Here is a 16465-nt window from a genome sequence, read left to right as displayed (position 1 = left end):
TTTTTACTTAACAAAAAATCAAAAACCAAATTCTTTCGGATGTCAGGTACATGCAGTACGTTGTTGAGGGTCAGTTCTTTCCCTGATGTCATCTTTAAGATCACCTTTCCTTGTCCAGTTACAGTAGAAGTAGAAGAATTTTCCATGAAAAGTTGTTCACCATTTGCAGCTTCATTGTAAGTAGTGAACATCTTCTTGTCCGCATAAATATGACGAGTTGCCTTAGTGTCAACCCACCATTCCTTGGGATTTCCAACCAAATTAGCCTCAGACACCACATCAGAGAGGTTGATGTCATTCAACCCGTCAGAAATGTAATCTAATTTTGTCACATTGGCATGATTGGTGGTCTTCTTGCTTGTACTTCCGTGATCCTTCTTAGGGCGGCGGGATTCAGAAGCTCGATGTCTAGTCTTACTACAGTTATAGCATTTTCCTTTGAATTTCTTGTTGCCATTGTTGTCACCTTGTTTGGGACCATCTCTAGTAAACTTCATCTTTTTGTTATGTGTTTTATGCACTTGTTGAACCACATTAACCTTAGAATCAATGGGATTTTTCCCATTCCTCTTTTTCGCCTTACGGTTATCTTCCTCAATTCTCAGTTTTACAATAAGTTCATCTATGGTCATCTCTTTACGTTTATGTTTTAAATAAGTTTTAAAATCTTTCCAAGCCGATGATAACTTTTCCACTAACGCAGCGACTTAGAAAGACTCGCTCAGAGACATACCTTCAGAATGAATATCATGTAAAATTAATTAAAAACTTTGAACTTGAGGAATTACCGTTTGGGAGTCTACCATAACGAAGTTTAGAAATTCACCGACAACAAATTTCTTCATGCCTGCATCCTCTGTCTTGTATTTCTTCTCCAAAGAATCCCATAATTCTTTTGCTGTTTTCAGAGGGCTATAAATATTATACAGCATGTTGTCAAGTCCATTGAGGATGTAGTTTCTGCACAAGAAACCTGAATGTTTCCAAGCATCTACAGCGGCAACAACTTGTCAATCACTTTCACCCTTTTTAAGTGTTGGAGCCTCTTCGCAGAGAAACCGGGCCAAATTTAGAGTTGCAAAATAGAACAACATCTTCTGCTACCATCTTTTAAACTCACTACCGTTAAATTTTTTCGATTTTTCTCCATGATTGATTGGTACTTGAATATAGTTTTGGATAGGGACTAGAGTTGGTGTAACAAATGCAGTACCACTTCCAGTTGCAGTTTCAGTTGCAGTAGCCATAATATCTGATTACAAAAAAAAAAAAGCACAAATTAATTTTCTAGTTACTAAAACTAGAAAATAAATTATAACACAAAATAATTTTATTTTCCTTGTTACTAAAACTAGAAAAATAAAATACAAAAAAAAAAAATCTATAACACAAATTAATATTCTGCAATTGTTAATGACACCAATATATTACTACTAGTTGTCAAAGAAAATAGACAGTATATTACTACTATCTTTCAAACAATATGTTACTACTATTTGTTTTCAACCAGAATATGACTTTGTGAAAACACAGAAAATTAAATACAATTAAGACACCAAAAAAGAAATTCTGTCTTAAGATTATTGGCCAATCTTCACTGTATTTAAATAAATAAATTATGTTTGTGTACTAAACAACAAACAGAATACAAAAGAAATATAAGAAATGAGAGAGATTGTTTGATTACAAAAATCAAACCAATAAATAAAAATAAATAAATAAAAACATATTTTTATTTTGTTACAAAAAAAAAAATTTAAAATCTAATTTAAATAAATAAAAGCAAAACAGAAAAATAAATTAACTTACTTGATTAATTTCTGGAACAATATTCTGATCAAGTCCAGTGTTAGACACTGTGTTCTTAAGACAGATTCGTCCTCTCCACGGTACTTTCAGAATATGGACGTCTATCTTGCAGGATAAAATGATCAATCAACGAATAAATGCAGCACTACAATTTATTCACACAACGAACACACTAAGTGTTTATACTCTTTCTCACAAAAATTAAATGCAACAAAATACAGAATATATTTGCAGAAGGGAAGTATGAAAATTTTGAATGAAAACATCAAATGAGGGCTGCCTATTTATAGATGTAGTGGTGGCTTTTCAATTTGAATTAAACAGGTGCAAAACCTGTTTGAACAGGTATGATACCTGTTCAGTTTGAATAAACAGAAACAAATCTGTTGGGTTCAAATTTTGAATAGATAAAAACCGTAGAGACCTGTTTGGATCTAGGAAAAAACTAGAATTAATTATTTTCAGAATTAATTTGAATTCTGGACAGAAATTTTATTTTACCAAAAAATAAAATAAAATTCAAATGTTTTTGGCCCAAAAAGATTAGTATTGGGCCGGACAAGCCCAACCTAACCTCACACCATGCACTCATGCCCAAGCCCATGCCAGCCCGCCTGCGTGGTGATTTTTGGATCCAATGGGTCTAGCACATTTTGCGCATAACCTCCCTCTTTACAAAACTTGGGTGTCCCTTGGGGCCTACCCCAAGTTCCAATCCCATGTTTTATAAACTCACTCAAAACTTCCCACTAAATCAATGTGGGACAAGCCATTATTCAACTCTTTAAGAAATTTCCACAAAAACTCCATTTCCATGAGTTCACTTTGGCTTCAATTTCCCATTCACCCAATAATGGTTTTGAGCAACCAAAAATACTACGTGAATCACAACGCGGCATAGAACATGGTATCACTTAGACCCGCCAACTTTGGCGCACGGGTCCCGCCTAAAAAATAGACCAAAGTTAAGAAAATATTCGATTTTTATCCAGATTTTTTCAAAACATTTCTAACAGTTATTTGTATCGAAATGCTATTATTTAAATTATTTGATTTTACTTCTTTAATATACCTGATATAATTTTATTGACAAGGGGAGAATCTATGCTTTGATACCAATTTAAACAAACGAAACAAGACACTTTTCAAAGATAAAATGAAAAATTATGTGTTTTTTTTTTTTAATACAATCTTAACTGGATAGGGTTTTTTTACTAATTTAGAATACATATGGACTTATATTTTATTTTTGTAATTTTTTTAGAGATTAAATATGTTGAAATTAAATATTTTAATAATAGATTCAATTGATAATTCAGAAACTAAGTAGACTTTGATTTATATATTTTAGGGATTTTATAGACTCAATTAATTGGTCAGAAATTAAGTAAACAATGTGATAATAAATTAGGGATAAAAAGTGAAATTAATTTAAAATAATAATACAAAATATGGGCCTTAACTATATTTTTTTTAAAAAAAAATTCACAAACATAATTTTAATACATAAAACCTATAAAAAAAAATGCAGTAGTCATATTTTTGTAAGGAAGCTTCTACAATACAGATCTCTTTTTCTCGGTGTATTTTAGGCCACGTATGACATTTTGTAATTTTAATACTACTCTGTGTCATAATTAAATTACGGGGCTTTTAGACACGAGTTTCATTTTGTGAATTTATATTCTATTAAATCTTAGATAAGATTTTTTGTTCTTTTAAATCTTATTAATTTTTAAGAGAAATTTACAATGTACACCCTTTCAAATAGTGCACATTGTAAAAAAGTTATAATTTTTTATAATGAATGTTATGATTGTTTGTGAGGTATGTTATGACATGTTGTAATAAAGTTATAAATAACGAATTTATGATGAGTACCTTAAAGTTAGGAATGATAATGTTATAACATTTTGTGATTTTTGTTATGACACTTTGAGATTTTGTTATGACATTTTTCAATGAAAAAAAGTTGTGATTTTTATAGTGAAAAAGTTATGACATTTTAGGTTTAAGTTATGAAATTTTGTGAAAAAGTTATGAATGACATATCGTGGGTGTTTGGAAAGTGAGTTTTTTTGTAAATTTTTTTAGTTGAAGGATATTATTGGAGAATTTTTTTTTTTTTTGTGTTTGGGAAGATAATTAGGTTTTTTTGTGATTGGATATGATATTTGTGAGAGAAAAAATGAAATGATTATGAGATTTGATGTGATATTTTGTTTGAATTTTTTTTTTTAGTTTTGTAACCAATTTGTCTTTTAACGAAAAAAAACAAAAAAATAAAAAACCAAAAAACTTCCTTCCCAAATACCCCATATGTACATTTTTGAAGGGAAATTACCCTTCAACAAACCATAGTTGTTCACTATTTGTAATTATTTATAGATAATTATGGTGATGTAACATTTATTTTGATTTTTAAAATTTTAAATCATCATAATTTTTATGATATTTATTTATTTTTTTATAAAATTTATATTTCTAGAATTAATCCAACGAAATCTATTGAACAAGATTAATATTAAATATAAAATTATATAAAATAAAAAATATTTTTTTATTATAAATTTACAATTTAAACCATTTTTAATAGTAAGTTTTCTTAACTTACTTAATTAACAATATTTTTTTTTGTCCAATTTTTTCAATTTTTTTTTCAAGTTTAAAATTGAGAATATTCTCAGTTTAAAATTGCAAAATTTGACTCAATTTTAAAATTGGAAAAAAATTGAGACCGGGAATATTCTCATTTAATATTGAAAAAAAATGAGAAATTTCTCAGTTTTATTGAATAGTTTCGCAAACTGAGAAATTGTTAATTTTGTATAGCTAAAAATATAATATTTTATTTTTATAAAATTTTATATTTAATATTGGTCTTATTTGATATATCTCATTGTGTAGACTCCAAAAATATAAATTTTATTAAAAATAAATATATAAAAAAAAAGTTATGAAGCTTTTAAGTTTTGAAATAAAAAAAAAAAAGAAGTAAAATGTCACATCCACAATACCAATTGAATAAGAGAAAATGTCCAATAATTTTGAGGCTTGATTAGGTGATTACCAAAAGATTTGTAATTTGTGGAGAGTGTGGAGCTCATAATTTTGTATTCAAGCATAAGGCATAATGTTTAGTGATTAGTGAATAACATTGTCATGTGGTGTACTTATAACACCTAATAAATTTTTATTAATTGATGTTTCTCAATTCTTTCTGCCTTCTAATAAGGGTTAAACAGTCATATACATACATATTTTAAAAATAGGACTTTATGGATTTAAAAAAAATGACTTAATGAAATATTAACCTTGCCAATAGAACTTTTAGGTAATTAACTCTTAAATTATTTTTAGTCATAAAACCAAAAAGACTGCAATGCGCTATAATCAAATACTACTTAAGGCATAATTAAAAATATTTCCAGTTATAACCAAAATAACAACTAGGAACAGAGCCATCTTAAGACCAAGGGGGGTCACCTGTCCCTCCTAAACTTTTGATAGTTATACTATTACCCACATATATATATAGAAAGATTATATATTATTTATTTCTTACAAAATTGTAATAGTGCCATTTCTTAAATTATGCAAAAAAAATTGAATTTTTAAAAATTAAAAAATGTTATATTATATTCTTTTGGTCATATTAATACACTCTTAACTCTTAATTGACAGATCAATATTAGAATCAAATAAATTGATAATTTCTATCCCATTATGGGGTATGTTTAGTTGATTATTTCTTTCCATTACGGAGCTCGTTGTTGAGGTGATAAGGTTGAACTTATTAATTGTATACTCAGTTGTTTGTTTGATTGTTGGGTTAATATAATTTAGTTGTTGATTGTGAATTCATAAATCCCTTGATATAAATTTCATAATAATTGTAATATTGTATCTCCCCAATTGACCAAAAATAAAATAAAAATGATATCTTCTTGTTGTTTGTTATGAATTTAATATCCTGATTAATGTGTGTTCCATCCATTGGAATTTCTAGATCTGGCACAAAGGTCAAACCAAACCTCCAAGTAAGTTGTGACCATTATTATAAAAGTGATTCTATTCGCACACTATCTATCCTCTTAATACACATCATTACTTAATTCGTATCAATAATATTTTAAATTTTGATTTTTCACTCAACACACATCATATATAATATTATTTTAGCCTAACCCATATAACACAATACACACCTGTAGACATCCTATTTTAGTTGATCATTAAGATTTAGGCGCTTGAAATACTTCTCAATGATGAAAGGTATCATAATTTCAACCTTAGAGATGCTTGAAATTGTTAGAATTGTTGTGTTGTCATTTTCGTACCAAAAACTATTTTTTATCAAAATTACCATTTGTTGGTTTGTATTGAGGGCCTATTTTCGCCTAAAAAGAGTTAGAATTTGGAAATATCTATTTCACACAAAATGGTAACCCTTTAAGCTAGTTTTTGAATGTCACTCGATTCACTTCAATCCGATCTCGGATGATAAAAATATGCCCAAAATACGAAAAGATTGTGCATGTCCACATCCTTGCGAAGGCAGCCACAGATGCATTTTTCGTGCGTGCGCATATGCTTTGCGCGTATGCATATCCTTTGTGTGTGCATACATCCAATTGATGTCTAAAATTTTGATATTTTAGTGTGATTTCTTTGGGAGTGCACCAAGGGGGGCTTAGGTAATGCGTTAAAGGGGCGACTTAGGTAGTGCGTTAAGGGGGTTGCTTAGGGAGGTTTGCTTGGTGTATAACTATACTTACCATGATAGAGGTATAATGCTCTCTCTTAAACTCAAATAGATTTAAAGATAGAAACTTATTTAAAATTGAAAGAGAGGAAAAACAGAGCAAAAAAAGAAATTTTGACTAGTTATATAATTTTTTTTTTATTTAAAAAAATATAAAAACAATGAAATAAAAGTAGAAACCATGAGAATAAGGAAACTTATAAAAATATAAAAACTTAATAAATATGGATTGTTTTTTTAATCAGTTTAGAAGAGATAGGATAAGAAAGGAATGGGTTTGAAATATAAAAAATAAAAATAAAAAAAAAATGAGAAAGAGGAGTATTGGGGAACAAGCACATGTGAGGGAAGAGAAAAAAAAAACAATTAAAGAAAAGAAGGCAAAGAAATTGGCTTGGTGGTACTGGCTGGGAAGAAGAAGAACAAACAAAAGAAAAGTAGTTTGTTAAAAGAGACGGGTTTGACGCGATAGACGTCTGAAATGAAGAGGACGGTGCCAGAAGAGGAACGGCTGATGTGATGGATAGATTTGAGGTTAAAAACGAAGACAATGGCTGGAGCAGCTGTGAGTGACGGCAACGATGGTTAAAGAAAGAGACGAAGGTGTGGCAGAGGAACTGAAAGGGAAATATGTTAGTGGAATGGATTGAGTTTCGGCGGACAGTTAAGATAAGACTATCACTTAGTGGTAAAATAAAATTATTAAGGCCTCGTTTGGGGAGTAGCTATTTTAATTAAAAAGTGAAAAAATTAACTAAAATTAGTCACATCATCTCTCTACTTTTCTGCACATCTTTTCGTAAAAAGTTAAAAAATTATTAAAATAGCTTGTTCCCAAACGAGATCTAAATATATAATTTAACTCTAATACCATGTTAGAATTTCTAAAAAAGAGAATGAAAATATTACATTATGTGTATATTTTAATATTGTGTATATAATAATCTAATAATGTAAACAAGATTCCTTTATATAGGAGAAGAGAAACTTAAGTATAACAATGAATAAAATATGGTATGCATAATAGATAGAATATATAATTATTATACTTAACGCTATAATTGGGGTATAAAACTTATGTGTGATAAACGAACCAAACAGCTCAAGTTCGACTCATACTCGATTTGTTAAAAGTTCATTCAAGTTTGATTCATTAAATAAACAAGTCAAACTTGAACATATTTTAGAGTTCGTTAAGGTTTTCAAATCAAATTTGAACAGCCAATTGCTTATTTGACTCCATTTAATAAGTTTTAAATTATATAAAATATCAAACTGTTCAAACTCGGTTCAATAAAAACTCGTTTGAGATTAACTAAAAAATTTAACAAATCAAACTTAAACAAATTTTAAAACTTTTTAATTCGTTTATCACCCATAATAAAGTTGTGTTCTTTTGGTTTTACCGCTCTAAATTTGCACCACTAATGCTAGTTTTAATGAGTTAGTAGTAGTGGATCCACATCAACGCCACATCAATAGTGGTATATTAGTAGTCTTCAATTAGTGGTCTGAAGCATATTTGTTGGTTTTATATAAGAGTCTGCCCCATAAATAGTAATATTCTTTCTGTTTCAAAATATTAGTCATTTATTTCATTTTTTATTGTATCAAAATATTAGTCTCTTTTCAAAAATTAAGTACAAAAATAATATAAATTTCTTATTTTACTCTTCTTTTAAATTTATTAACAATATAAAAAGTATAATTATGATATTGATATTTCTTAAAAAAATATACTATTAAAAAATAATTTTTTTTAAAAATAAATTGAATTTCTCAAAAGGAACCACGTGAACCACGAGTTTGTCGCCTAGTAGTTTGATCAGGTAAGGTTTTGAGATTCGATTGGATTTGTATCTAATTTGAGTTTCCTAGCTGCAACACGTCGTACTTACGGTAGGCGCCTACCGCGATGAGAAATTAATTGAGAGGAATATTAAGGGGTTATTTGGGATATCTTAAATAAATGTATTTTTTATTTTTTTAGATTAAAAAATTGAGGAAAAAAGTATAAATATTTAGGTTAATTTTTTGACTTTTTATGAAAAAATATATATTAAAAAATTATATAAATAAATGTGTAGCAGGAGATAATGTAGTAGGCCGTACGAAATGGCAGGGCAGTCCGCTGATGAGTACATGGGAAAAGATTGCCTCATTTTTGGATTTTGATTGGACGGTGTTGTTCGGCCCGTGGAGACCAACCATGGGTCCCGTTTTTCTAATCGGAACTGTTCAATGTATAGAACTTGTCGAATACTATATGCTTATAAAAATCACGTTGATTGGATATTGATAGCTATCTGATCGTGTTAGTTTTTTTGTCAACTGCTAACTATAATACCATCCAATTTTTATACAAAACTAATTTGATCATATAGTTAGCGATATTCGATAGACGTGATTTTTTACAAGCATATAATACTAGACGACGAGTTTTACGTATACAACGGCTCGGATTATCAAAACGAGACTCATGGTGGGCCTCCACATGCCCAACCTTACCATTCAACTTAGTGAATGTACACATTTTATTTTATTTTTTCCACTCATTGCAGGTGGCTTGATGTCAGTACGTTGATGGGTGTGAAAAATTAAACTTTTATATTAATTTACCATTCAAATTAATATTTATATATTAAATTTTTAATATTTTTTCTAAGTGAATAGCGATAACTTTTAAATATTTTTAATAATTTTTTAATTTTTTAATTTTTTTTTAAATTTGTCAAACCAGCCTCAAGCTAGTCCAAACACCACGTGAGAAATCAACAACAAAAAAAAAAGAATAAAAAGAAAAACAAAACCTATCACGTGCAAGCTGAAAATACTTCAAATGTAAAAGATATGTTTGTTAAATAACATGTCTCTTTCAAAACTCTCCTCGATCCAATATTTTTAACGAAAGTTTGGAATCTTAATTTCCTTATAAAAACCATATCATTTACAAAAGGATTTCATCAAAATTTCAGAGCTCTCTAAAGATGGAACTAGTGTCTTCGTACCATTGTCCCTCATCCTTCACCATTGTTCGCCGTGGCATGGTGTTCCAACCACAGCAACAATGGACAATCACGGCAACCCAATCACCCTCATCGCGCTTACTCATAAAAATTACAAATAAATTTCAAGTGAATCCACGACGATCAGCTAATTATCATCCTAGTATTTGGGATCCCAAGATCATTGAGTCAATAAACACACCTTATACGGTAATGTCCTCACTTGTTTATGTATGTGAATTAGTTTTAGATCATTTGAGATTGGTCTAAACTTAGCTTAATTATTTTGTAGTATGAGTTATATGGGACCAAATTAGAAGAGTTGAAGCAAGAAACTAAAAGGGTTCTTCAATCTACTAGAGACCATTCAAGTCTGCTGAAGCTCATTGACTCAATGCAAAGGTTGGGAGTGTCTTACCATTTTGAGGAAGAGATAGAGGAGGCTATTAGTGATCATGTTAATCCCATTGTTAGTGGCAATCTTTACACAACTGCATTGCATTTTCGGCTACTAAGACAACATGGTTATCCCATTAACTCAGGTATGGTGTTGATATTTGTTGGGAATAAACCCACCAAAGCAATAGTAGCAGAAATAAATAAAAATAGACAAAGGAAAGAATAAAATCGAAATTTGTTGGATCTAAAAACGTATTTGTTTTTTTTATATTTGTTAGTAGGAATCTTTTGGCAAAGGTTAAAAGTAGTTTTTTTTATTATTATTATATAGGTCACATCACCTCTACTTTTTTACATGTTTTTTTTTTAAAAAAAAAAAAACTTCCCAAAATAAGTATTGATTTTTAAAAATATTTTTTTAATAAATTTTATAGTTTTTTTTTGTATATTTGTTACTATGTAGTGATTTTTAATTTATAAATTTATAATTTTTAAGTATATTTAGATTGAGTGGATCAACTAGGATATTTAGCCTAGTAATTTTCTAACACCATCTGGTCTTAGATTCAACTCCTATGAAGAGAGTTTGATACCTTTTATAGTGAGCGGTGTTATGTGATTGTTGGGCTTGGACAAAGAAATTTGATACCTTTTACCATTATGAATGAATCTAAAAAGTGAAAAATAATGATTAAACTATTTAACAGGATTTTGTTAACAAGTATTCAAGAATGTTTGTTTTACAGTTAGACCAAAATTACCCTTTTTCACATTTCTCTACATCTTTTTATTTATTTTTTAGTTGACATTTTAATTTTGTTGACATTTTTTTTTAATTAATAAATTTGAATCATATGAACAATACTTTTGAAAATTCATACAACAAAAAACTATGTGCTAATTTATTTAACCACACAAGTTCAAATTTTTTTTTCTACATATTATCAAAGTTGCACCCAATAAATTTACAATTTATTTATAAAATTTTCAAGCTAATAATCCTTACAAGAATTTTAATTTTATAAATTTCACCAAATGAGCTCATTATCTTGAACTATTACTTTGTCTATGTTACTAAAAAGAAAATTACTATTGCATGCATTTCTTTAATTTGGGGGAAAATATATTATGACATATCAGAAGAGTAACTCATGGCACATGTGGAAAATGAAAAAAAAGTTTAGAAAAGAAAAGTAGATAAAAAAAATAAAGAAATATCAAAAAGGGTATGTTGGTCTAACCATAAAATGAGCATTTCTTAATACTATACATTCACTGTTTTTTCTTACAGGAGGCAATTAATACTCATTTAATGCCATTAACAAAACCCTCAATAAAAATTCACTAAGAAATATTAAAAAGTATATTTAGAGTAGGTGCATCTAAAAAATAAAAATTAACATGAATACAAAAAAAAGTTTTCTTGAAAAATATGAAAAAAGTTTATTAGACATAACAAATCACGAAAATCAAAAAATTTAAAAATTAGTTTTAAAAACTCAAAATCAAATAAATTTTTGATTTTCAAATTTCTAAAAACTATTTTCATAATATGTAACCAAACAAATTTTCAAAATTTTAAGCTCTTTTTACAAAATTATCTTTCAAAACCAAACTAAATGCACCCAGTCTCTTTGTCTTAATTCAACCACAACTCTAGAATTATGTAAAAATTTCAGCATATGATCTAAAGATGGTTGAGTGAATTGAAACAATAGGACAAAATATGAAGACATAGGGTCTACTATGCTATAGAGGCATAGGCAGACAATTATTCTATATATGGGTCCTGTAGAGCATCTCCAACGGTGTACCAAATGTTTCACCAAATCTGAGTCAAAAATGGGTCATTTCTTTAATTTGATACTTCGCGCTCCAACAGTTCAACATCAAATCCGTTTCATCAAATTTGTGCTGGGCGACCGGTTGGTTGACCGGCCGGTCGACCGGCCGGTCAACCGGTAACGGCAAAATTTTTTTTTTTTTTTTTTTTTTTTTTACCGATTTGAACCTTTTTTTTTGAACTTTTTCAACTTTTGGTGGTCGACCGGGTGGTCAACCGGCCGGTCGACCGGGTGGTCGACCACCTAGGCAAAAATTTTTTTTTTTTTTTTTTTTTTGACTGGTTTCAACCTTTTTGTGAACTGTCTGAACTTTCTCTGGGGCGACCGGTTGGTTAACCGGTTGGTCAACCGGATGGTCGACCCGTTCGTCTCATCCCAACGGTTAGGAACAGTGTTTTGGTGAAATGCTTCGCCTGCACTCAGTTTGGTACCATTTTTGCTGAATTCTAGATTTGATATCGATTTGGTGAAAACGTTGGAGCTTAAAAAAGTGACTTTTTCACCAAATTTTAAATTTGATGCCAGGTTTGGTTCACCGTTGGAGATGGTCTTAGTTATAACTTTTTGGGTAAACTAATAATAGTTAAACTTAATTCCTATCAAGTCTTATTGAAAATAAATTTTGAGAAAATTATTTTTAAAAATAATTTTTTTGTGACAATTTCTTACATGCGTCGCTAAAAATTAACAATTAATGATTTTTTTTTGTCCTAATTTTTATAAATTATCGTTAAAACTTACAATTAGTGACTTTTTTATGACAAATTTTTTCTATAAGATCTATTAGACAATAAGTTCACTTATTAGGACCTACAGGTAAGTACCCTAACTTTTTCGACTTTGGAATCATGATTAAAACTAGAGGTAAGTACCCTAACTTTTTTGACTTTGGAATCATGATTAAAACTAGATGTTTTCAACAAATTCAAAGATGGAAGTGGGAGATTCATGGACAGCTTGAGGGAGGATGTGGCAGGACTAGTGAGTTTGTATGAGGCTACACACCTTAGAATGGATGGTGAAGATGACTTCGAAGAAGCCTATAGTTTCAGCACAAAACAACTAAACTCGTCATTTGGGAAGATGGGGATTGAACTTGGTGAGCAAGTGAAACAGTCACTGGAAATCCCACTCCATTGGAGGATGCCAAGGTTAGAAGCAAGGAACTCCATTGATCTCTGTCTCATGGAGGATTCAATGCCCTCTGTTTTGCTCAAGTTTGCAAAGTTGGATTACAATCTAGTGCAATCAGTACACCAGCAAGAAGTCCAAGAATTATCAAAGTAAGCTTTACTCTGACACAAATGCTTACTTTGATGGATCAAAGATCGATGATTATGATTAAGAAATTAATATACATAAACAGATATTTACAAAATTTCTTACCATTAGACACCAAGACAGTGAGGTTCAAGCATATTTATTAACCTTGCAGAAAACAGACAGCCAAGTGTGAGCCCAATAGTTTTGTAATTCATTTTTGTGCAACCAGTGAAATTGATTTGTGAATGTATAATGTTATTTAATTTAGTCCAAATATTAAAATGCTTGAAGATTTTGATTCATTAGGTGGTGGAGAGACTTGGGTTTCAAAGAAAAGCTTGAGTTTTCAAGAGATCGTTTGATGGAGAATTATTTGTGGGCAATGGGAATTGTTTTCGAGTCCCAGTTCTCCAAATGCAGGAAATGCCTTACTAAATTTGTCTGCATACTAACAGCCATTGATGACATGTATGATATATACGGATCGCTAGATGAGCTTGAACTTTTTACTGATGCAGTCAATCGGTATGATATAGAACAACAACAAAAATTGTTAATTTTTTTCATTAACTACATAAATCTCAAGCATTTTATGTACCTATTTGTCTTAATTAATTCAACAGATGGGACCTTAAGGCCATGGAGGAGCTCCCAGAGTACATGAAGATATGTTACTTGGCTATGTTCAACTTTGGAAATGAAATTGCATATGATGTTCTGAAAAACCATGGCTTGGATATTCTGTCCTACATTAAGGAACAGGTAAAATTTTGAAGATGGACAGTTCTGTTATTTATCTTAATAATGCATCTGGTCTTTTTGTGCAATAATGATCACATGTAATTATTTGATGATTCCAGACTATCAATTATTCATGGTATGTCACATTGAAAGGTGGGATTTTAGATCCCACTTTTATCAACTTAGCTAACTATAATTGGTCGGCTGAGACCAAAATTTTCAGGTAGTCATGGACAATCAAATTTCCCCCCTCAAAAACCGATTGTTGTATTCAACTAATGACAATCAACTGGATCAGATCAGTTGGTTATTTATGTACACTTTTAACTGAGAGATCAGATGATCAATCTTTGTCACAGATAAAGATTAAAAAAATTTTTCTCTATCACTGGGCTATTTCTTAAGTTACTTATTCTCCACTATGGTGTTCTTTCTTCTATTAGGCTTAAGGATGTGTTTTGAATTTTGATTATCCAATTGGATGTAATTATTATATGATATTAAAGAAAAACAGTGACAATTAATAATGTGAAATTGCAGTGGACAAATCTTTGTAGATCATATTTAGTAGAAGCAAGGTGGTTCTACAGTGGGTACACTCCAACATTGGATGAGTACTTGGACAATTCGTGGACTTCTGTGGGTGGCCCTGCAGCAATAACCCATGCTTACCTGATGCTAGGGTTCCCCCTAACTCTAGATTCTCTTTATGGATTGAAGATTAGTTCTGATACAATTTACTGGGCATCTCTCATTACCCGACTAAGTGATGATTTGGGCACTTCCAAGGTAATGCACACCCTATAATACATGTGCAATTAACCCTCACAGAATGGTTGTAATCAAATCATTCAAATCTTTAAAGGCTTTTTTTCCCTTTCTTATTTTTTTTTCTCTTTTTTGAAAAAAACAGAAGAGATTTTTGAAGAATTTTTCTTAAAACAAATGACTTGTATAAAAAAAGAATTAAAATTCTTGAACTTTTATAAATGATTTTCAAGACAAAAATAAACATATTTTGTTACTGGAAAGTCCCATGAATTTTCTTGTTGACTAAAGTCACATGAATTTGAAAATGTACGCTGTGAAGTCCTTTTACTATATTTCTTAAAGATTCCAAATATGGGTATGCTTTATTTGTGCACTATTATTTTATTAAATTTTTGCCAAATGTGTCATTCTTAAAATGTGACAATAGGATATCATTATAATATGTGTCATTTTTAAAATGTGATAATGGGACATCATTCTAATGTGTACATTATTGTCTTGTTAAACTTTTACCAAATGTGTAATTTTTCTTAAAATGTGATAAGAAAATTATCTTATTAAACTTTTACCAAATGTGACATTTTAAAATTGTGACAGTTGACGTTTGTGCACTATTGTTTTATTAAACTTTTGTCAAATGTGTGTGTGTGTGTGTTTTTTTTTTTCAACGTGACAAAAGGACATCGTTCTAATATATGTATTATTGTGGATATGCTTTATTTAAAAGATTTTAATGCGAGATAAGACTTATAAGTTCATAAAAATATTTATGGGATTAAATGGTCCATAAGTCATGAATATAGGATTATTATTAAATATGCTTCTTCTTTTTTTCAAAAGATGAAAACAAATATTAAAAAAAAAAAAAAAACAACAACAAAACAACAACAACTACAAGTCAAATTAGCCTACCTAAAATATTACTGTAAATTTGGGTTTCATTTGATGTAGCGCTTAAATCATATTAATTCCACTTCTTATTTTATTTCTTACTATTAGTATCACATAAAATATGGATATCCAAATATGAATATTATAACATTACTGACTTGAGTATTGACGATCATAGTTTTAAGCCGGACTAACTACATTGTGTTGATTGTTGTAGGATGAGATTGAGCGAGGGGACGTGGCCAAATCCATACATTGTTGCATGATCAAGGAAGGTGTTTCAGAAGAAGAAGCACGAGATCGCATTAAGGCCCTAATAAGCTTTTCATGGAAGAAACTTAATGAGGCAACTGCTAAGATTAATCACCGTCATCACCCTGCTAGGTTCATAGTAACTATGTCATTAAACATGGCCAGGACTGCACAAAGCATATTTCAGCATGGTGATGGCATTGGTACTTCAATTGGGATCACAAAAGATCGCTTGACCTCTTTGATTGTCAAACCCATTCCAATTCCAATCCAACATGTAAATCACCAAGCAATGTTACAAGAACCCAATCTTTTACCAGTGGCCGTGTAATTTGTGAGATTAGTTAATTAATTATGAACATATTTTATCCTTGGCAATTTCAAGATTTTTCCAAAACTTGTGTGCATGAGAGATCAAAGACCACAAGCTACTCTGCAAATTGCTTTTATCAGATCGTTAGCATTACATTGGTTTACTAGAATTGGATGTTCACAATTCAAAAAATGATTTGTTTATTTATTAAATTAATCTGCTCTCCACGAATCAAACGGATCTACGATTTCAAAATTTACTAATCAAACTAATTCGTGAAACCTTTAGAACTAAACTAGAATCAAACATTAGAAGCAGTTTAGTTCGAGTTCAATTCCATAGTTATAGGTTAGAAAATTTATCACTGTATCTAGAGTAACAAAAATTGATTCTACATATACAAGTAATTCAA

General features: G+C 29.9%; 1 protein-coding gene across 2 annotated transcripts; it reads left to right on the top strand.

Annotated features, from left to right (window-relative positions):
- The first annotated feature begins 9415 nt into the window (after positions 1 to 9415).
- LOC114295333 (putative terpene synthase 9) lies at positions 9416 to 16137 on the top strand. 2 transcript variants are annotated; one of them, XM_082879197.1, is made up of 7 exons: positions 9416 to 9789; positions 9872 to 10121; positions 12733 to 13105; positions 13392 to 13610; positions 13709 to 13847; positions 14367 to 14615; positions 15706 to 16137. In XM_082879197.1, the coding sequence occupies exons 1-7, from the start codon at positions 9562 to 9564 to the stop codon at positions 16069 to 16071; spliced, it is 1824 nt and encodes a 607-aa protein (XP_082735323.1). In that variant the 5' UTR covers positions 9416 to 9561; the 3' UTR covers positions 16072 to 16137. The 2 variants fall into 2 exon arrangements, with proteins under 2 accessions (XP_082735323.1, XP_082735324.1); XM_082879198.1 differs by lacking the exon at positions 14367 to 14615 and having other exon boundaries at positions 9455 to 9789.
- The last annotated feature ends 328 nt before the right edge of the window (positions 16138 to 16465 follow it).

This window comes from Camellia sinensis, chromosome 7 (assembly GCF_055761805.1).
Source record: "Camellia sinensis isolate YWXY chromosome 7, ASM5576180v1, whole genome shotgun sequence".
Taxonomy (NCBI): domain Eukaryota; kingdom Viridiplantae; phylum Streptophyta; class Magnoliopsida; order Ericales; family Theaceae; genus Camellia; species Camellia sinensis.
Note: the sequence above shows the minus strand (reverse complement) of the source record. Positions and strands in the feature narration are given on the sequence as shown.